The 23,208-nt window shown below is 46.9% G+C and overlaps 2 protein-coding genes across 3 annotated transcripts in view; one reads left to right on the top strand and one right to left on the bottom strand.

The window, feature by feature from the left end:
• The window catches only part of LOC114687933 (H-2 class I histocompatibility antigen, Q10 alpha chain-like), a 77,303-nt gene that overhangs the window by 21,621 nt on the left and 32,474 nt on the right, over nt 1-23,208 (bottom strand). The gene's annotated exons all lie outside the window — the stretch shown is intronic.
• LOC114687929 (vacuolar protein sorting-associated protein 52 homolog) lies at nt 823-13,087 on the top strand. Its single transcript, XM_037200058.1, is given in 12 exon segments — nt 823-999; nt 1,484-1,725; nt 8,655-8,905; nt 9,253-9,411; nt 9,843-9,961; nt 10,403-10,526; nt 10,707-10,806; nt 10,885-10,988; nt 11,147-11,212; nt 11,894-12,005; nt 12,216-12,334; nt 12,484-13,087. Coding segments are annotated over 12 exon segments (1,716 nt in total). The 5' UTR covers nt 823-826; the 3' UTR covers nt 12,631-13,087.

Genomic DNA, 23,208 nt, shown 5'->3' with positions numbered 1-23,208 from the left:
TATTTAGTCTTCAAGTCCATCAAAGACCCCAGAAGGGTGAAATTTTACCTAATGAGAGGAACACGGGGCCGCCTGTACAGTCACCCAAAGTTCCTCTCTAACATTGGGGCATGCAATAAATGTCTCTTTCCAGTTCACATCCAGGCAAATCTGGAGGATGAACTGGTGAAGGAGGCTCTCAGAATGGTGAGGCTCTCCCCTATGCCCATCTGCCCCCCCTTCCCCTGGAATGTCACCTTGGTGTCCCCTCTGGCCTGCCTGTGACTTCGTCCTGACTTCTCATTGTCATTTCCCCAGGGTGTGGATCTGCGACACTATTCGAAGCAGGTGGAGCTGGAGCTGGAGCAGATTGAGCAGAAATCGATCCGGGACTGTATCCTCCAGCAGAGGGAAGTCACATGGGGTTCAGGGAGGTGTGATGCAGGTAGCTGAATGGAATGGCATCTCTCAGGTTTATGTCACTTTGGGGAGAATTCAGGACGAGGTGCTGCTGGTCTGCAGAACTCCATGTTCACCGTGAAGCCCTTGACTTTTGTGGGTCAGACATCCAAGAGAGTGAGAACATAGCGTCTCTGCACAATCAGATCACAGCCTGCGACGCTGTCCTGGAGGTCAGTGGCCCTTGGCTGTGGCCCCTGACAAGCTCGGACCTGTCACGCCCTCTGCTCCTGGTTTTGTTGTTGTTAGTAGTTTGTGTCCCTTGGGCAATGAAGATCTCCTACCCTCCTGGGCTGTTGACTGGGGTATTCACCCAGACACTTGGTGGCACACTTGTCCCTGTCAACCCTGTGCATGCCCACAGTGTTTTCTGCCCTCCCTGTAGCACATGGAGCAGATGTTGGGAGCTTTTCAGAATGACCTCAGCTCCATCAGCTCTGAGATCCGGACCCTGCAGGAGCAGTCAGGAGCCATGAACATCCGACTTCGTAACTGACAGGCAGTGCGGGGGAGACTTGGGGAACTTGTAGATGGGCTAGTGGTGCCCTCCACTCTGGTCACGTGAGTTGCTGGCTGGGAGGGTCATACTGTCCAGAGCAGGTGGCTGGGCTGGGTTACCTACCCAGTTTACAACACGGGTCTAGGCTGAGGTTTGTCAGGTGCAGTCTAGAAACCAGGTGTGCTGGCTCATGCCTGTAATCTCAGGCTTGGGAGGTCCAGACAGGAGGATTGCTTCAAGTCACCAGCTTGGACTGCAGAGTGGGATTTTGTTTAAAAAAAAGAAGTGCATTCTAGAAGTTAACGGATGGGTTAATAACTCCTAACCCCCTTTAGCCACCACAGGACACGACATAGGTTAGGAGTGATCCAAGGTCACGTGTGTAGTGGGGACCTGTGGGGGGCGGGGCTCAGGAGTTGAAAACTTGGTGCATATAATGAGATCATGGAGAAAGGTAGGAAAGACATGAGCTGTGAGGGGTGCGGTTCGGGTGTTTCAGGACTGTTGAGGGTCCCTTCTGATCACCCTGTCCTCCCTGCTCCTCAGAGCAATTCTGGAAGCTCCAGTGACAGAGGCCAGGTTCCTGGAGCAGCTGCAGGAGCTGGACGCCAAGGCAGCCGCAGTCAGGGAGCAGGAGGCCAGAGGCACAGCTGCCTGTGCAGATGTCAGAGGCGTGCTGGACCGGCTCCGGGTCAAGGTGGGGAGTGGACCCCTAGGGTCACTTCCCATGTCCTCCACTGCTTCCCTCCGGGCGGTGCATGTTGGCCCTCTCATTCCCCTGAAAATCTAAGGAGGCTAGAGATGTGCCTCAGTCGGTAGAGGGTTTGCTTAGCGTTCACAGAGCCCTGGGTTCCCTCCCCAGCCCTGCAGACATTGGCGTGATGGCCCTTGTCTGCTGTCCCAGCACTCAGGAAGTGGCAGAGGAAAGATCGGAAATTTCAGAGTCGTTCTCTGCTATGAAGGGAGTTTGGGCCATCCTGAGATACATGAGACCCTGTCTCAAAAACCAACAGCATAGAAACTAAAATTAGAACAGTACAGAGAAGATTAGCATGGCCTCTGTATAAGGGATCAATTGGTGCAGCCAGGAGCAATTGTGTCTCACGTCAACAGAATTCTAAGTTATTTAAATGCCATATTCTCCAGGTCTATGAAGTGTTTGAAGATTACCTGCCCATCTGACCTATGTATCTGTAAATCTCGGTAACCTAACTAACGTAACTATAGAGATGACAGGCATAGGCGACTATAAATCTATAAATCTTATCTATCGAAATAACCTAAGGACTAAGGCTTCACGTAAATAAGGTAAACAGTCTATAAGCAAATGTATGGTGAAGAACGATGACTTCAAAATTGTGACAAGACACAAGATATTTATAACAGAGGTAGGAATATATAGTGCGATATGCAATATGACAATAATATTAAATATATATCAATATACCGAATATCCTAAACAGAAGTAGAACATATATAAAGTATGACAGATATAAATTTACATTTGTATCAATATAAAAATGTTTCAAATAAGAGTAGAAATATATGTACATTATAACAAATATAGTTCTGTATTTGTATCAATATACAAATTATCTTAAACAGGAGTATAAAAATAGTTTACATTTGTATCAACATATAAGATTCTATAACTGTACAAATTACAGTGCAAATTATCTAAGGTTGCTATTTTACTAAGTTTGTTTACTAGTATATACAATGATTTACCATCATATCTTATACCTATCCATTCCATTTCTTCTCCCCCCACCCCCTTTTTTTTTTTACAATCCTGAGTTAATATTTTCTTCCACCCCCAACCCTATAACCATCATCCATAACCCTGAGAATTATGAAACCTAAGGGAGAAGGGGCGTTGTTTTCTTACAATTGCTTCCTGCCGTTTAGGGGGTGATGTTATCTCTGTTGGGTACTGTGAGAAAGCTCAGATAGTTAAATCTCAGTTAGACTAACTGTAGGTTCTGCAGCAAGTTTTAGAGTAATGGGTAAGATTGTCTGAAATTCTGGCAAGAAGTGTAGTATGATGATGATTACCATGGCATCATTCTGGATTGGGTAGAGTTGTTGTTGTTGGGGCCCCATCTTCCTTCTGGTGACTTCTGAGATTGCTATTGGAAAAACTTATTTGTTATCAAAAATGGGAGGTTTGGATTTAAAGAGGGCATAGCATGTAAGAAAGGATTCTGAGAAATCAAGAGTAAGCATGGAGAGAATTAGAATTTAGAAGACAATGGTCCCTTTTTATTGGTTTCCTTCTGTCTCACACCAGAGGGCTCTTCTGATATGGGACTGAAGAATCTCTTAAACTTTTCTTTTAGCAATATGCTTGGGTTTAGAGAAGAAGTGAGCCAATTCCATCTCCAAAGCCAGCTTGGCTATAATTGAATTGGAACCACAACTTTTCTAGATTGATAGAGAGAAAGATGTTAGACAGTGAGATTTTACCATGTGTAGATTGGTACCAATAGATTCTTTCTTTCTGCTGTAAACATCCGGATATCCAAGGCCTTATGATTTTTGGAAGATGGGTATTTCCATTATCCTGGAAAGACAAAAACAGAACCCTACCCCAACCTTTGATTGTTAAATTTTTCTTACAACTTGTAGAGATGTCACATTGGTGGATGATCTTTTACTTCTCTTCATCAAGGTGTTTTTCCTGTTTGAATCGAATTTTTATTAATTTTGTTGGTATCCATAGCTTTTCTTCTCCTGCAGAAACAAAGGCAAAACCCCTTCCCCAACGTAGAACATATCCAGGTTTCCATTCTGAGGTCAGCACATCCTTGAAATAAACTGGTTGGTTTAGCTCAGGAGTTTTGTCTGTCGTCCAATGTCTCTCCGCAGCTGTTGTTCCTTTCTCATTAGCATTGAGAAAATTCAAGGTTAATAAAGCACTATGCAGTCTATTTCTAGAAGTCATTGTTACCTGTTGCTGTTTATTTAGCATATCCTTTAAGGTGCGATTGGATCTTTCTATGACTGCTTGGCCTGTGCGATTGTGTGGTATACCTGTAACATTCTTTATATTGTAATAAGCAAAGAACTGTCTCATTTTATTGGAGACATATGCTGGGGCATTGTCTGTCTTAATTTGTACAGGTATTCCCATGATGGCCATAACTTCTAATAGGTGTGTAATCACAGAATCAGCCTTTTCAGAACTCATAGGAGTTGCCCATTGAAATCCTGAATAGGTGTCAATGGTATGATGTACATACTTTAATCTTCCAAATTCTGCAAAATGAAACACATCCTTCTGCCAAATTTCATTTCTTTGTATACCTTTTGGATTACTCCCGGCAGGTAATGGAGTTTGGTTATAGATGGAACAAGTAGGACATTTTTTCACAATATCCTTAGCCTGTTGCCAAGTGATGGAGAAATCCTTCTTCAAACCTTTGCTATTTATATGGTGTTTCTTATGATATTCTGAACATTCTAGCACATTACCTATTAGTAACTGATCAATCTCATCATTACCTTGTGCTAAAGGTCCTGGCAGACCTGTATGGGATCTGATATGTGTTATATATATAGGATGTTCCCTTTTTCTGATGATTTCCTGCAATTGTATGAATAATGAAGTCAATTCTGTATTATCAGGAATAAATTCAGCAGTTTTAATATGTAAAACAACTCTCTCTGCATATTGAGAGTCAGTGACTATATTGAGGGGTTCTGTGAAGTCCATCAGTACCATAAGAATGGCATACAGTTCTGCCTTTTGTACAGAGCTATATGGACTTTGCACCACTTTACTTAAGTCTCCTGATTTATATCCTGCTTTCCCTGATTTATTTGCATCAGTATAGAATGTGAGGACTCCAGAAATTGGCTTTTGTCGTACAATGTGAGGAAGGACCCATTCAGTCTTATTTATGAATTCTATTCTCTTGCTTTTGGGATAGTGGTTGTTAATCTCTCCCAAAAAGTTACTGCAGGCTCTCTGCCAGTATTCATTATCTTTCCATAGTAATGAAATTTCCTCATTAGTTAATGGTACTACAATTTCTGCTGGGTCCATTCCTGTCAACTGGCGAAGTCTTAATTTACCCTTTTGCATCAAATCAGAGATCTTTTCTATATAAGTCTTTAATTTCTTATTTGGTTTACGTGGTAGGAATATCCATTCCAATATAATATCTTCCCTCTGCATCAAAATACCTGTTGGGGAATGTCTGGAGGGGAATATGATAAGAATTCATTTAAGTTCTGGATCCACACGATCCACATGTGCTTCTCGAATTGTCTTTTCTACTAGAGCCAATTCCTTCTCAGCTTCGGCTGATAATTCTCTTGGACTATTTAATTCTTTGTCCCCTTCTAGAGTATTAGCCAAATTTTTTAGTCCATCTTTGGGTATTCCCATGATACCCAGTAAGTTGGAAATGCTTCCTAATAACTTTTGAAAATCATTAAGAGTCTTCAATCTATCTCTTCTTAGTTGTACCTTTTGGGGTCTAATTTTTTGTAGCTCTATCTTATATCCTAAGTAATTAATAGAATCTCCTCTTTGTATTTTTTCAGGAGCAATTTGCAGTCCCCAGTGAGGCAAAACTTTTTTTTACTTCTTCAAACATGTTTTCTAATGTATCTAACTTTGGATCAGCTAATAGGATATCATCCATATAGTGATAAATTATGGATTGTGGAAACTTTACACGAATTATCTCTAATGGTTTCTGCACAAAGTATTGACACAAAGTAGGGCTGTTTAACATTCCCTGTGGGAGGACCTTCCATTGATATGTCTTGACTGGCTGAGAATTATTATAATTAGGTACTGTGAAGGCAAATTTTTCTCTATCATTTTCCTGTAAGGGTATGGTAAAGAAACAGTCTTTTAAGTCAATAACTATTATAGGCCATTCTTTTGGTAGCATAGAGGGCAAGGACATCCCAGTCTGTAGGGAGCCCATTGGCTGAATTACTTTATTAATAGCTCTCAGATCTGTCAGCATTCTCCAATTACCAGATTTTTTTTAATAACAAATACAGGAGAATTCCAAGGACTGGTAGATTCTTCAATGTGTTGAGCATTTAACTGCTCTTGAACCAGCTGTTCTAAAGCTTGTAGCTTCTCTTTTGTCAAAGGCCATTGTCCAACCCAGACAGGTTTATTAGTTAGCCATTTTAAAGGTAAGGCAGTTGGTACTTCTGAGAGTTCAACAACAGCCGTGCTCTGTTTGTGAACAGCCTGAATGGTTGGTGACTGATTTTTATAGCATGTTATGATATTATTCCTAGAAACATGCATTGGTCTGTATTCCTTTTCTTAAAGTGTAGGAATTTTAATCTGGGTATTCCACTGTTGTAACAGATCTCGGCCCCAAAGATTTACTGCTACATTTGCTACATAAGGCTTCAGCCTTCCTCTCTGTCCTTCTGGCCCTATGCATTCAACCCATCTCGAACTCTGTTTTATCTGAGATAGGGTGCCAATCCCTAACAGTTGGACATCTACCTCTTGAAGAGGCCCATTCGGATGCCATGATTTTGGTGTAATTATAGTCACATCTGCACCTGTGTCTACCAGGCCCTCCAGAACCAGGCCATTAATTCAAATTCTAAGCTTTGGTCTTTGTTCATTTATGGAAGTCTGCCAAAATATTTGTTTTATAGTGTTCTTTGTAAACTGTGATCCAGCTATCAAAGCTGTTTTATCATCCATTGCAGTATCGGTTTTTACATTAGGCATTGGTTTATTCAGTTGTCCTGGAGAGGAATTTCTTCTACAGTGGCAGGGAATGTTCGTACTACGTTTGGTTTGGGGGCCTGCAAGAGGCCCCCCGAGGCATTTCCCGCCAGTAAAGGGTTGCCTTGTATATCTATTTTTGATCTGCACTCACTGGTCCAATGTCGGCCTTTGCCACATCTTCTACATAATCCAGGAGGTGGTTGGGGTCTCCTGTTTAGGCTATTCCTAGAAGGAGTATTGCTTCTAGGAGTACCCCATGTACAGTTTTTACTTATATGACCTGGTGTACCACACTTAAAACATTTGGTAACACGGGGCCTTCTTTCACCTCTGGGATTTGTCTCTCCTATCCAAGCCTCATTACTGTAGTTAAGAGACTGAACATCATTAGTTTATTGAATCCATTCTTCCAAAGAAGCTGATCTGATCTTTAATGGTGTAAGTATTCTTCTGCATTCTGCATTAGCATTGTCGAACGCCAAGGACTAAGTTAATACTTTTCTTTATTCTTTGTCTGACACAGCTCTTGTTATAGCTCTGTTCAGTCTTTGTAAAAAATCAGTGAAGGGTTCGTGCGGTCCCTGAAAAATCTTTGTGTATACCTCAGTTGGTTTTCCAGGTTCTGGATATTTTTCCCAAGCATTTAGAGCTGCTGTACGGCATAGGGATATTGTATGCTCATCATAAGTGGCTTGTACATTCCTGTCAGCGAAACATCCCTCACCAAGTATTTGATCTTGGGAGATCACAAAACCTCTGATTTTACCTTGTTGTTCTAAATTTTTTGCCTCTTCTCTCAACCAGCTTTTCCACTGTAACTGCTGGCTATATTCTAGAACAGCTGAAATTAACTGATGCCAGTCATCTGGAATGATTCTATGTGAGGTAGACCACGAATTTAACATCTGTTTTACATATGTGGATTGTATCCCATACATAACTACTGCTTCCTTTATATTTTTAAAGTCCCTTGTTGAAATTGGTTGTAATGTATATGTCATATATGGCTCGGGGTGTGTGTCATCTGCTGGCTTCTCATGGACAATAACAGGATAAGCCATTATTTGAGAGCCATTTGGAGATGTTACAACCTCTATGGTCTTGACCTTCTGCTTATTAGTTCCCTTGTCATGTTTACTGAGAGTTTCTTCTAGGGCTTGCAAACGAGCACCTAGAGTCTGTTCTAGGGAGTGAACCTCCTCTCTTGCAAGGGACTCCATATTTCTCATGGAATCATAGAAGTTTTTATGTTCCTCAGAAACACATGATTCCATGGACCTTATCCTATCAATGAACGATAATCTTTCTTCCTTATATACTGTCTGAGTAGCCACAACTTCACTCTGGAGAGTTAGTGTTCTGTCCATTAAATATTCATATTTATTATCAATAAAATCAATTTTGGGTACAAGCCTGTTTTGTGAATCCTGATTAGCAGATTCTAGAGAAAGAATCTTTTTCTCTAAGCCTTCATTGCTATCTTTTAAAGCAGATTCCAGAGAGAGAATCTTTTTCTGTAAGCCTTCATTGCTATCTTTTAAAGCCTGTATCAGTCCCAATAATGACTCATCTTTGTTCTTAAACCAGTGTTTGAACACTGTGTGAATTATTATGATGAATGCCAAAATGGTATAGCCCAGATATGCCTTAGGAATGTCGTATATTTCCAGGAAGATGTCATTCATCATACAGGCAAAAAGGTTTTTAAATTCTTGTGAGGTAATGTTGTCGGCCATATTACACGAATTACTCAGAATTTGTTAGTCAATTTTAAGGTGTAAAATTATCAAATACCTTTACTTGAAACAATATGCTTACCTTTCGTGGGTTTGGGGGCGTGTAGTAGCACTTTTCAGCCAGCAGGTGGCGTTGGTACAGCTCCGAAACAGGGCCTGCTGGCGATCTTGGCTGGAGTCGGAGGGAGATGGCGGAAATGGGAGATGGCAGAAATCGGAGCTAGCACTCTCCTGCCTCTTTCGCTGGTCTGGGGCTAAGCTAGGGTTCTGGAGAGGGGTGTCCCAGTCACAGTTAGCTTCTGGGGTCCCTCAGGTCTTGGCTCCATGGGCCTGGTGTGGTCGGTCTCGGTGATTTCCCTGACTCTGACCTGGTCACGATTCTTCTCGAAGCCGTCCCTCCGAAGCAGGAATACCATCTTCACCCTGGGGACCCGGGGTGCTGTCATCTTCCTCACTGAACTCGAGGCCCCCATCCTGGTGCCCCACACTGCCCAGCGTGGAGAGCAGCGGGTATGACGATCCTACCCCTCTGTGGTCGGGGTTGAATCCCCTCAGGTGGGGACTTTGGGGGCCCCTGGCCTGCTGTGATGTGGGGGGCTAGGAGCCATGCACTGAGGCACACAGAGGGAGACTGCTCATGGGGTGACTGTCAGGGGTTGAAGAGGATGTGGGGGCAGCAACAGCCGGAGAGAGGGCGTTCCTGTGTCCTGTGCCCCTCTTCAGTGCCTGTTCAGGGCGCTCCTCCCAGCCTGGAGGTCAGGTGTGTGGGGTCTTCTGAGCTCTCGTATCCTGAGATGTGCTGAGGCCCCACATCCACGGGTCCAGTGTGCGACCCCACCCTTCTCTCTGCCCCATAGTATCCGTTGTTCGAGGCTCTCTTCCGCAGTCAGCACTACGCCCTCCTCGACAATTCCTGCCGTGAATATCTTTTCATCTGTGAATTCTTTGTCGTATCTGGCCCAGCTGCTCATGACCTGTTCCATGCTGTCATGGGCCGCACACTCGCCATGACTCTGGTAAGCCCCGGATTCTGTCTTTTACCCTCCATTCTCAGGGCTCATCCACAGCCAATGGGTCACAAGCAGCAGTATTGAAATCAGGGGTGTCCCGTTCTAAAGAGTGTAAACCTTTTATCTCACAACATGACCCCCTAGGGAACCCTCAGAACTCAGGGATCCTGTTACTTCCTCTGCTTTTCCACAGCACAGAGCAACACCTCTGAATCCTGGCCCTTTGCCTCCATCCCAAGCTCAGCCCTGGCTTCTGCTGTGAGGAACTTACAGAGTGGAGGCCTGTGAGCAAGTCAGGGCCCCTGGAGGTGCCTGTGGACAAGGAAGGAGGGGTCTCCCTAGCCAGGGCTTTGTCCCGTAGAAATGTCCATCCGTTTGCTCACAGCCACCCGAACAGCAAACTGACATTCCATTGCCTGCCTGTTGCTGTGTCACAGAAACACCTGGAGTCCTACCTGGCCGACTGCTACGACGCCATTGCTGTTTTCCTCTGTATCCACATCGTTCTCCGATTCCGCAACATCGCAGCTAAGAGGGATGTCCCTGCCCTGGACAGGTCACCGAGCCCCGGGCCTGGGTGCCTAAAGGCTTCAGCTTTTTTTTTTTTTTTTTTGCCTGAGACAGGGTTTCTTTGTATAGTTTTGGTGCCTAGATCTTGCTCTGTAGACCAGGCTGGCCTTGAACTCACAGAGATCCGCCTGGCTCTGCCTTCTGGGTGCTGGGATTAAAGCATGCACCACCACCGCCCGGCCAAGCTCCAGCCTTTTATCTTACACAGACAACTCCATCCTGACCCTGACTCTTCCTCACCTGATATCCTTCCCCCTCCTGTGTGTGTCCCAGAGGCAGCATCGGCCACATGCACATACACACACACACACACACACACACACACACACACACACACACACACGCTCACCATTCCCCTGAAGCGCTGCACTCCCCCGGCCTGCCTGCACCCCAGCCAGCTGACCTGTGATTCTGATTAAGCCCACAGGTACTGGGAGCAGGTGCTTGCCTTGCTGTGGCCTCGCTTTGAGCTGATCCTGGAGATGAATGTCCAGAGTGTCCGCAGCACCGACCCCCAGCACCTTGGGGGCCTGGACACTCGGCCCCACTATGTGAGGGCTGGTGAGGGTCACAAGGGGATCTTGTGGCCACACTCAGTGGTGTGGTGGTCACCCTCGGTGGTGGGGTGGTCACTGCAGGAGGAGGGAGGGACTGGGGACAGGAGTTGCAGAGGCAGCTGGGAGGTTGTGTCTGCCAGGCAGGCTGATGGGAGTCTTCCCACCTGCTCCTAGATCACACGCCGCTATGCTGAGTTCTCCTCTGCGCTTGTGAGCATCAACCAGACCATCCCCAATGAGCGCACCCTGCAGCTGCTGGGACAGTTACAGGTGGGGCTGGCAGGACAGACTTCCCTCAGGGGGCGGGGCCTGTGATCTGGCTTTCTCCTTCCTGCCTCTGTGTGGCTTGTGCAGGTGGAGAATTTTGTCCTCCGAGTGGCTGCGGAGTTCTCCTCCAGGAAGGAGCAGCTTGTGTTTCTGATCAACAACTACGACATGATGCTGGGTGTGCTGATGGTAAGGCTGCTCCCCCGGGGGTCCCCAGGGCTGTCAGCCTCACAGTTCAGTGCCTGAGCCCTGATTCTGGCAGTGTCTGCAGGGTGGCCTGACTGGATGGGGGTGGGGGTGCTGGCCTGAGGCAGCTCCCAAGTTCCTCCTCCTGGTGTCTTCCTCAGGAGCGGGCAGCTGAGGACAGCAAGGAGGTGGAGAGCTTCCAGCAGCTGCTCAATGCTCGCACACAGGTAGGGCCTGGGCGTGGAGGGAGACCTGGTGCTGCTGGGCTGACCTCAGTGTGCAGCCATTACGACTCACTGCCTTGTTGCTCGTCTGCTTCACTTAATTTTTCTATGATGTTAATAACTTAAGAGCAAAATAAAACTATAACTGTGTATGTATGTGTGTGCACATGTCAAAACAACCAGTTCTGCTCTGCAGGGGATTAGTGTGTGTGTGTGTGTGTGTGTGTGTGTGTGTCTGTGTGTGTGTGTGTGTATGTGTGTCTGTCTGTGTGTATGTGTGTGTATATGTCTGTGTATGTCTATGTGTGTGTGTGTCTGTGTGTATGTGTGTCTATGTCTATGTGTGTGTGTGTGTCTACATGTATGTATGAGCACGTGTGCAGCACATGTCTTGAAGCACATGGAGTCAGGACAACTTCAGGACTGGGCTCCTCTCTTGCTTCTCCACTTTGTGTTTTGGGGACCAGTGGCCAGCTCTTCCCCCTGAGGCAGCTCATCGGCTCTTGGTTTTGGAAGAGACAATCCTTGGGTCTTCCTCTACACCTTGTCAGACCACCACCTAAAAGTGGAAGCTCACGGAGGCCGGCTGCTCTGTGGAGCGTCACCTCCTAGTCGTCCCAGTCCAGGCTGGGGTCCTTTGTCCCCTGGACTCCTGACTCTGTTGGGACTGGCATGTCTCTCTAGGAATTCATTGAAGAGCTGCTGTCTCCCCCCTTCGGGGGTCTGGTGGCGTTTGTGAAGGAGGCTGAAGGTTTGATTGAGCGAGGACAGGCCGACCGACTTCAAGGGGAAGAAGGTATGAGGCTGTTGTCAGGGACCATGGGGAGGTGACTGGAAAGGACAGTAAGGTGCAGCTTACAGGTGGCACAGCAGGGAAGACCTGGCTGGGGGGTAGCAGGGAAGCCCTGCTTGATGGTGAGCATGGCTGTGCCCTGGGCAGACCTTGCCGGGGTGGATGGTTCCCTGGCCTGGTCACTCTCTGACACCCTCTGTCCTCCTGTGGCAGCCCGAGTCACTCAGCTGATCCGTGGCTTTGGGAGTTCCTGGAAGGCCTCCGTGGAGTCTCTGAGTCAGGATGTCACGCGGAGTTTCACCAACTTCCGAAATGGAACCAGCATCATCCAGGTGCCTGCCACCCCAGCCCTTTGCCCGTGTCCCACGCTTGGGTGTTTTCTCGCTCTTTCCTCTGGGAAGGTCAGCGACCAGCTGTGTCTGAGCTGTGAAGCTCTAACCGTCCTGCCCCGGTCTGTCTGACCCCCGACTCCTCTGTGCAGGGGGCGCTGACCCAGCTGATCCAGCTCTACCATCGCTTCCACCGGGTGCTGGCACAGCCGCAGCTCCGGGCGCTGCCGGCCAGGGCGGAGCTCATCAACATTCATCACCTCATGGTGGAGCTCAAGAAACACAAGCCCAACTTCTGACTCGGTCCCCGGGGTGACGGCTCCCATGCGCTCTGAATGTCACACACTGACACTGGGACCTGACGGCTCCCACGGGCTCTGCATGTCACACTCCGTCCCCTGGGTCCCCTTCCCCTTCCTGTTGTCTCTCAGGCTCCCACACTCCTCACCGCCTCCGCTGCAGGATTCTGCCTCAGCAGAGCGTGTGCAAGTCTGCTCCTCCCTGGACGTGGAGGGGACGTTATCATTCCTGTCCCTGTCCCTCCTCCCCTGTGTGTTCACACCTGTGAAAGCTCCCCCACCTCAGTCTCTGATCGACTCTCAATCTTAGGACAGGGCAGTGGAGGCCGCCTTCCCTCTCTTGTAGCTTGGTCGTCTGCGGTCTCCACTTGAACACTAACCCATCACCTCCTGGCTGGGGGTTCAGGCTGTCTGTCTGTCTGTCTGTAGGCAATAATAAGCACTTAAAGTACTGTGACAGCATCCCTTCCTTTGTCCTGACACCTTCAAGTTCTCCAGCATTTATTTCCTGTAGACATCTCCGGTTTCCAGCCTGGGGGGCATGAGGAAGAAGGCGGGGTGGTAACCTCGGTCCGTCAGTGTTTCTGACCCAGGGTGGCTGGGTTGCTTAGGAGGGACTGCTCTGTAGCTCTCCAGGAAGGTGGCACATGTCAGAAGGCCTGGGGACATGGACAGCTTTGGGCCCTGTCCTGAGGCTATGGTGGGAAAGTCCACACGTCTGGGATTGTCTGTCTGAGCCCCTAAGTGGCTGTCACAGCTCCTCTGAGGGGAGGGCCTGCCCCCCTGCACCCATATGGGGCCGGGGTGGACCTGGCTCCAGAGCATACGTCTTGTCTTTTCCATGTGGCCCTTCCTGCTGCCCTGCTGATGTGCCCAGTGAACTGCAGAACAGAGTTTCTCAACCTTCCTGACGCTGCCACCCTTTGATACATTTCCTCACGTGTGGTGACCCCAACCTCAAAATTATTTTCATTGCTATGCCATAACTAATTTTGCTACTGTTATGAACCCTAATGTAAATATCTGTGTTTTCTGATGGTCTTCAGCAATCCCTATAAAAGGGTCTTTCAGCCCCCTAAGGTTCGTGACCCACAGGTTGAGAACCACTGCTCTAGAGTGAAGGAACATCCTTGACCAAGTCTTTTGGGGGTTTTCAAGACAGGGTTTCTCTGTGCAGCCCTGGCTGTCCTGGAACTCACTCTGTAGGCCAGGCTGGCCTCGAACTCACAGAGATCACGTGCCTCTGCCTCCCAAGTGCTTGGACTAAAGGCGTGAGCCACCACCATCCAGCACCCCTGACCCAGCCTTAAAAGCCAGTGTGGTTTGTAGACCTGTAATCCCAGCTAATTGGGAGACTGAGGCATGGGATGGAAAACCTGCTTGGGTTACAGAGTAAGTTCAAGGCCATCCTGGACCAGGTCTTAAAAGTAAAAGTGCTGGTGGAGAGATGGCTCAGCAGTTAAGGGCACTGGCTGCTCTTCCAGAGGTCCTGAGTTCAATTCCCAGCATCACATGATGGCTCACAGCCATGTGTACTGGGATCTGGTGTCCTCTTCTGGCATGAATGTGTATTGCAGCTAGATGGCCATATACATGAGATCAATAAATCTTTAGAAATTAAAAAAAAAAGTGGGTGGGGGTGGGGAATGTCATTCAGTGGCAGGAAGCTCGCCAGGCAGACATCAGTCTATAGGTTCCTTAGACAATGGGGGAAATTTCAGGTGAAAGAAGCGTCATCTCCTCCACCCCATCACGTTCAGGTCCTTGGCCAGTGGCGGCTGTGAGCCGGTGCACCTAAGGGTCCTGCATGTTGGAGCCCAGATAAGGGAAAGGAAGGGGGAAGACTCTTGATTGGGTCACGTGTCTCGTGGGCGGAGTCAGTGCTGTCCTTATGGACCTTGCCCTGTCCTCCACCATTTTCCCCCTTCCTTGGGCCTAGTTTCAGCGTTTACAGTCTCTCTCTGGCTCCCAGGTTCCTTGAGACTTACCCGTCACAGTACTAGGCTGTGCGGGGCGAGGGTAGGGGGCACGGGGGACACAAGCTCACACCAGACCCGGCCCTGGAGTCCTTCATGGTCCTTTCTCACCACACCTTACCACCTACTCCAGCCCCTCCCCAGGTGTCAGTCTTGGGGACCCCTGTGTTCTGGTCTCTCCTTATAGCCCTGGCTGTCCTGGAACTTGCTGTGTGGATCAGGAACTCAGAGATGCTCCTGCCTCTGTCTCCTGATGGCTGGGATAAAAGGTGTTCAACAAGAAAACGGGGACCCTCTCTCTGGGTGAGTTACATCAAACTCAGTTAGTGGGCTGAGGTGTGGTTCAGTTAGGACGCGCTCAACATGCAGGAAGCCCTGGGTTAAATCCCGGGCCACGTCAACAACTAAAGAGAAGGAAGCTAACGCTGTGATGTGAGGGGCTCTGAGAGGACAGCCTGTTCTTCAGTGTGGTCCAGACAGCCTGGGAGGTTCCTGAACCAGCCAGCAGTTGGGGACTCTGCAGCCTGCAGGCTGATGGGACATTTAACTTTGCCCTGTGGGTCTGGGGACCCTCGGAAGCCGCGATTCCACCAATGGCCGTCAGGGGGCAGCAGGACCCAGGATCGGAGCTGGTCCAGGTTCCTGCCCACCTGAGCCCCTGTGAGCACTGAATGATGGGGATGCAGGGAGGTGTCATCCATGCCCCTTCATCCCTAAGCAGAGAGGGAATTTCGCTTCAGCCCCGAATACTCTGTTTTGTGGTTTGCTCGAGTCCTTGTGATCTCCGGGCTGAAACTCAACTGCAGAGGAAGATTTCTCCTCAAGCTCCTCCCCAGATCATTACTCAACATCACAGGCTCCAGTTGTGGACAATCTCTCTCTCTCTCTCTCTCTCTCTCTCTCTCTCTCTCTCTCTCTCTCTCTCACACACACACACACACACACACACACACACACACACACACACACGATCCTGGCACCTGGCATGCTGAGACAAGACAGAAAGATCAAGAATTCAAGGTCAACCTGGGCTACTGCAAGATTAAGAAAACAGGCACACAGGTCAGCAGGTCTGGGGCCACTCTGCAGGGGGAGCTGTGTCAATTTCCCCTTCCCTTGCTTATCTCCAGGACCAGTGTGAACATCTAGTGCAGGGGACCCTGGAGTCGTGTAGGAGGGGCTTGGAGGTGACCCTCGTACTGAAACGACCCCCAGTACTGTTCAGGGTGGTCTGTCTTTAGAGAAATCTCATTTCCTCCGTTTATTTTTCTTTCTTTTAAAAAATATTTATTTCTATGTGTATGGGAGTTTTGCCAGCATGTATGTCCATGAACCATGTGAATGCAGTGCCCCAGAAAGCCAGAAGAGGGCGACATATTCCCTTCTTACAGGATGGTGTGAGCTGAGAACCTAACCCAGGTCCTCTGGAGGAGCAGTGAGCTCTCTTTATCCATGAGCAATCTCCCCAGTCCCATACTTATCCTTGGAAGTGACATCGTCTTCATTTTTATTCTGAGTTTTCTGTGGTTCTTTTTTCTGCCGCTCAGGGCCTCACTCAGGGCCTGAGCCACCAACACCCCCTGACCCCCCTGCAGAGAGAGTTTGAAAGGAGAAGCTGTGTGTTCTCAGGGTCAGAGTCCAAGCCATGTACACACTGATCAAAGAGAAGGAGTCTGTCCCCACTGTGTGCACTCTACAGGAAGGTCTGGTGTCCTCCAGCACCAATACAATGTGAACACAACTCACACATGGAACTTTCCAGGTGGCCAGGTTCTCCTGGAAGGTCCCCAGCTCAACTGGGTGTGTTGACAAAGTGCTTCTTATACTCTACCCATGTCTATGTTTTAATTTGTGGTCTCTGATTACATCTTTATCCCAAAGCTTTAGTTCTATCCTTTGAAATAACCATAAAACCGTGTCCATTGAGATTTTCCCCCCATATATTGGGAATGTGGCTCAGTGAATAGAGTTCCCACCATGTACACCCCAGGCCCTGGGTTCAATTCCTCAACACCTCCCAAACTAGGGTGGTGGCACACTGGATGGCCAGGAGAGATGACTCCGTGGGTACAAGGGTTTGCCACCAAGTCTGACCACGTGAATTCAGTCCCCAGAACCCACAATGGAAAGAGAAAACTGGCTTCCCCAAGTTCTCTTCTGACCAGACACACACACACACACACCCACACCCACACACACACGGCTGGTACATGCCCTCATTTGCACACCACACACACACAGTAATACTATAAACACCTAAAATAGTTTAACATTTTCCTTGATTATGTTTGTATGGCTTAACTTTCAGTACTGATGGTTTCTCCTCACAGTGTGGGTTTTGGACACAGGCAAATTCACCCACTCAAAGTTTGGAGGAAAACTGGACACAATGTATGCACTTGTGTTTCTGTGTTCTTCAACATGAAATCTTGTTTCCTCTTTTGATTTTCGTTTCATTGATTTACTAATTCTGTGAGGGAATGCATGTGTCATGATGCCTGTGTGAGGCTCAGAGGATAGCTTCTGGGAGTTGGTTCCTGTAGCTGGAGGGCTTCTCTCCAGGTTCCACCAAGCCCCGCAGTTCCACAATCCACGTATAAAATAATCACTCAGATGCTTATCACTTATAAACTGTATGGCCATGGCAGGCTACTTGCTAACTGTTCTTATATCTTAAATTAACCCATTTCTATAAATCTATACCTTGCCACGTGGCTGATGGCTTACCGGCATCTTTACATGCTGCTTGTCCTGGCGGTGAATGCAGTGTCTCTCCCTCCTTCTTCCTGTTTCCCCAATTCTCCTCTCTCCTTGTCCTGCCTATACTTCCTGTCTGGTCACTGGCCATCAGTGTTTTATTTATATAGAGCGATATCCACAGCACTTCCCCTTTTCTTATTTTTTTTAAAAGGAAGGTTTTCACTTTAACATGGTAAAATTACATATAACAAAACAATTATCGAGCAAGAATTGCAGTTACAATATTAAAGAAGATGTCCTATCTATCTTATATTTGTGAGTTTAAGGTTTTATATCTAACTTATCTTTTATCATAACTGAGGAAATTACAACTATCTAGTTTTCAACCACATCAAAGACCTGAGAAGGATCATAATGGTACCTGAGAAATGGTAGATGGATGCAAGCAACTTTCGGGAATCTTGCAAGAGTAGACCAAGACAGCTGGCAGCCTGGACAGTCACCTAATGTTTTTTAGCATTGTTGGCCCATTCAAATTTGGCTACAGGCCTAGAGAATCTGACAGACCATTTTCATAAGCAGGAATTCTGAAAGACCATCTTACCCTGTCTTGGCAGAGTACAGTGGTCGCTTTCCTTGTGTCCCGCTTGTCCAGAAAGGACAGCATTGCATTTGTACTATCAGCCGTCAAGACTAGGGCAGTTCTTTGCCCAGTAGGCCATTTTGTGCCAAGAAGACAAACTTCCAAATGGAAATGTCTTAGAAGCCCTACATTCTCTCTGGATCAACTTGGTGCAGCCGCCGGGCGGTGGTGGTGCACGCCTTTAATCCCAGCACTCGGGAGGCAGAGACAGGCGGATCTCTGTGAGTTTGAGGCCAGCCTGGTCTCCAAAGCGAGTTCCAGGAAAGGCACAAAGCTACACAGAGAAACCCTGTCTCGAAAAACCAAAAAAACAAACAAACAAACAAAAAAACAAATTGGTGCAGCCAGGAGCAATTGTGTCTCACGTCAACAGAATTCTAAGTTCTTTAAATGCCATATTCTCTAGGTCTGTGAAGTGTTTGAAGATTATCTATCTATCTGAAATATATGTATACCTAGAAGACTTAACTAACATGGCTACAAATATGATTATCATAGATGACTAATTATTAATCTATTTTAATTATCTATTACAATTTTAAATGAGTTACATAATACCTCAAACAAGAATATATATATATATATACATATATACAGTATAACAAAATTAACTTCAAGTTTGTATCAATAAACTAAAATCTATACCAATGTAAAACATTTTAAACAAGTTGTTCTTTAAAAGTAGGTTCATTAATCTACCCTTTTATCTTATCATCTCTATATCCTCCTATATATCTATATCATATCCCCTTTTGTTTTTTAGAAAGAGATCACATTTATAATCAACCTGTTTTAAATAAAAATATTGGTTTTTCTCTGTCCCACACCAGAGGGCTCTTCTGATTTGGGACACAAGAATCTCTTAAACATTTTTTTTAAAGCAATATGTCTGGATTTAGAGGGGGAGTAAGCCAATTCCACCTCTAAAGCCAGCTTGGTATATTTGGGAATTTGGGCGTAGCATCTCTTACTACTTCCTGCTGGAGGGGGCTGCTATATCTTATGGGGACACAAAGAAAATTTTGGGGGTAAGGGGTAGTCCATGAGGCTCAATTGTGTGAAGCAGTTGCCTTGAAACCGCTCTGGATGTTGGATCATCTGGGCCATGGTGTCATCGGAGATCTTTCAGGTGGTCTTGGCTGGTCAAACCTGATGTATCTTAATCTGGAACAAATCCATAGCCTCTGGCTTTCTGTGGAAACAAAAGCAGAACCTCTTTTCCAAAGTAAAATATCCTTATATCCAAATTTTGAAGTAAAGGAACCTTTAAAATTTACATTTTGGCATAATTGAACAGCTTCTACAATCAAATGTTTTTCTTTAGTTACAAATATCAAAGACAACATAATCCAGATTTTCTGTGTGATAGCCATCTTTACGTGGCTTATTACCTTTACTGTTTTTTTAAACACTTTATTTATAGATACTATTTGTTTATATAACGGTATATATTTTTTTCTCTTTTAAGTCTACGTACATTTTAAATGCATTATAAACTATTTCATCTGAATCAGTCTTATTGTGAACCTATTGCTTTAAACTGTAGCCTTCTAAGCCTGAAACGGTGCTGTGTCTGCTGGCTCCGCCCCCTTCAGCTTTTCAACATGGCTGTGGTACGTTTTTCTCCACCTCTGGGAGTCATCAAGTCTCAGAAATAGTAGGTCTACACTTTTATCAAAGCAGCGTGTAGCCCAGAAACCTTTTTTTTTTTTTTAAAAAATACTAGTAAAGACTAAATCTACCACACAGCGTAATGTGCCGCTGGCAGATGCCTCATTCTGACCATACTGCTGATCAAACACACACGCCAGGAACCCGCCAGTGTTCAAACCTGCATTTTGTGGCGTCTAGCTGCCTGTATGAGACAAGAAGCAGGAACCTGGTTTTGGCTCTGTTTAGAATTGGTTATTAAATAGTCTCAGGTTTAAGGTGGAAACTTGAGCCATCGGGTGCCATTTGTTGCTGGAGGACTTCACTCCAGGTTCCACCAAGCCCCGCAGTCCCACAATCCACGTATAAAATATTCACTCAGACACATATATTACTTATAAACTGTATGGCCGTGGCAGGCTTCTTGCTAACTGTTTTTATATCTTAAATTAACCCATTTCTATAAATCTATACCTTGCCACATGGCTGGTGGCTTACTGGTGTCTTTACATGCTGCTTGTCCTGGCGGTGAATGCAGTGTCTCTCCCTCCTTCTTCCTGTTTCCCCAATTCTCCTCTCTCCTTGTCCCGCCTATACTTCCTGTCTGGTCACTGGCCATCAGTGTTTTATTTATATAGAGAGATATCCACAGCAGGTTCTTCCCTTCATGTGGCTTCCCTGGATCAAGCTCAGGTCATGAAGCTTGGGGACAAGCCCCTTCACCCCTCTGAGCCATCTCGATGGTCCCCTTGGAGACCAGTGGGTTTGGACTTTTGCGTTTGAAGGTTCTCTGCATTCCTGGACTTGGCTCACAGGAGAGCCGGCCACCCTGACATTAGGAAAGGCGTTTACTGCCCTGATGAGTAGCAGCGTCACCTTGGGTTGCCCCGGCCAGCAGGGTCTTCAACAGGGACCTAAAGGGAGGGCCGGCAAATGAAAGGGACAACAGACACAAAGAATGAGAGCAAGACAGGACGTCTGATCAAGCTCCAAAATTTTATTTTACTCTGAAGGTATATATAGGTAGGCAAAGGGGGTTGTGAGCAGGAAGGGACTTAATTATGGGGGTTGCAAATAAGAAAGGACTTAGTTATGGGCTGTTCGGCCAACAGAAAATGTTGCTCTGAAGGTTATCTATCTACCCTTGTCTAACTGCAGCTCATTCACCTGATGTCTGAGAAGAGGTTCTGGTATCTGTGGGAAGAGGTTCTGGTGCTCTGGAGACTTAAGCAAGGCCTAGATCTAAGAAAAGAGGAGAGAAGCCCAAATATGGCAGCATGTGTGTCAAGGGTCGCTTAGGCTTATGGCTCCCGTCATCTCCTCCCTTTTAATTATTTATGAAGGTCCAAGGTGGCGCTACAAATTCGCCTGGCAGTGATGGGCATTAACCAAGGAGGGAAAACATTGCCCTGATCCTCCCGGTTTATTATAGGTGTCTTTTGCTGGAGGAGGGGCCCTGGATGTATTCATCTTTAGACACCAACCCCTATGCAATCAGGGATATTCCTTGGGGGACCCAGAGGCAGAAAGCTTGGTCCTCCACCTTCAGTGCCATTGGCCTCTCACCTTCCTTGGTACCCAAGCTCTTCCCAAGTGGGGCAAGCTTCCATGTTTCTGGGTTTTCATGCAGTTCCCAAAGGACAGTCATCGCTGAAAGGCTCTGAGTGGCCTTGGTCGCCAAGATCAAGCCAACGATAATGGACCTGTGTAGGTTTGGATGCCAGGGAGTCTATTTGTTTTTTGATGAATCGGGTTAGCCTGCCAATTACAAAAGGACCCAAAGTTACCAATAACAAAATGCTGACTAATGGTCCTGTGAGAGGAATCAAAAGGGAGAACATGGATGATCTCCACCAGTCATCTGCCGTGGCAGAGAATCACTGCTTATGTAGCTCTAGGCTAAGTCTATGTAGCTTATTTATCTGGGTTTCTACCACACCAGACACATTAATATAATAACAACACTCTTCCCTCAGAAAAAGCCATGTCCCACCGTTTTCTGCTGTCCGCAGGTCCAAGGCCCGTCGGTTTGTAGGGCAACCTGTGCAAGGGAGGTTAACTGCCTCTGGGGGGAGGACAGGGATGCTGCAGAAGCCCCAATTGCTACCTGAAGTTGTTTGGATAGGAGAGCTGTTGTTATGAGGGAGTGACCCAGGGCTCCTCCTGCCAAGCCTGCAGAGACCAGGCAGGTGCTTCAGTCTAGAGGAAAATTCACACCCTCACCTCCCTCTTCTACAGAAGCTCCCTTGATTAATACAACCTCAGGCCACATGCTGGTGTGTCCAGTGCAGCACCAGGTCCCCTCACACTGAGGTCAGAGTCACCTGAGCTTCCCCTCAGCAAAGCCCTCCCTCCCTCTCCACCTGCCTTTCTGTCTTTGATCCATGATCCTATTTATTTTTTTATTCATTCATCAAACATTTATTGGGTATAAATGTTTGCTGGGTCCCAGGCACTGGATGTCACCATCCCTCACAATACAAAGATGGCTGCATCATGACAGAGATTGTCACCTTCTTGGTCTTCAAACATCTCAGCTAAACTCCTGAAGCTCCTGACTGGAGGTCACAAACCTAGAAGAGAAAACTGCAGGCCTGGAAGAACCTGGAGCAGGGGTGAATTAATTTCTATCTCTGGTGTTCCCACAATCTATTTTATAAAAGGTTCGTTAATTGTATGTCTATGAGTGTTTTTCTTGGCTGTATGTGTTTGTACCATGTGCCTATCTGGTGTCCACAGGGGCAGTGGAAGCCATGGAACAGGAGTTATGGATGGTGTGAGCCATGGTGTGGGTGCTGGGATTCGAACCCGGGTCCTCTGCAAGAGCAGCAAGTGCTCTTAACCCCTAAGCCATCTCTGCAGTGTCTGGATTATGTCTTTTAAATGAACTTAAATCTCCAGTCGACTCAGCCTGTAAATTCCCAAGTCACCACTAGGGGCAGCACCAGGATTCCCAGAGCTAGGGAGGGAGAAGGGACCTTGGGCAGAACACAGATCCAACAGAACAGACTGAGATGAGAACCTATGCATCCCTCCTCTTGGCTCATCCTACAACCCGGGTTAGATTCTGAAAGATGGGGAGAAGGAGAGGACCTCAGGGAGGGGCCTGGAAGGAGGCAGAAGCTCAGGAGACTGAAGTTCATGTCCTCAGCCCACAGTCTCCTGAGTCAGGGGCTTAGCTGGGCCTTGGGGGACAAGGATGGACAAACACCTCTTTATTTTTTTTTTAAAGATTTATTTATTTATTATGTATACAGTATGTATGACTGCAGGCCAGAAGAGGGCACCAGATCTGATCATGGATGGTTGTGAGCCACCATGTGGTTGCTGGTAATTGAACTCAGGACCTCTGGAAGAGCAGTCAGTGTTCTTAACCTCTGAGCCATCTCTCCAGCCAGACAAACACCTCTTAATGCTGTCTCTCACAGAGCCTAAGGGACAATGAGACAGGCACCATTCACAGGAACAAGAACAGGCCTAGTCCTCCATACAAACTAAAGAGATAAGAAATAAACAGAGAAGACGGGGTGAAGAGTCAAGACCAGGTCAGAGCCCAGGCTGACCTGTCACAGCAGCCCTGGCTGCTCACAATCCTGGGGATAGGACAAG

This window comes from Peromyscus leucopus, chromosome 16_21 (genome assembly GCF_004664715.2).
Source record: "Peromyscus leucopus breed LL Stock chromosome 16_21, UCI_PerLeu_2.1, whole genome shotgun sequence".
NCBI classification, from domain to species: domain Eukaryota; kingdom Metazoa; phylum Chordata; class Mammalia; order Rodentia; family Cricetidae; genus Peromyscus; species Peromyscus leucopus.
Note: the sequence above shows the minus strand (reverse complement) of the source record. Positions and strands in the feature narration are given on the sequence as shown.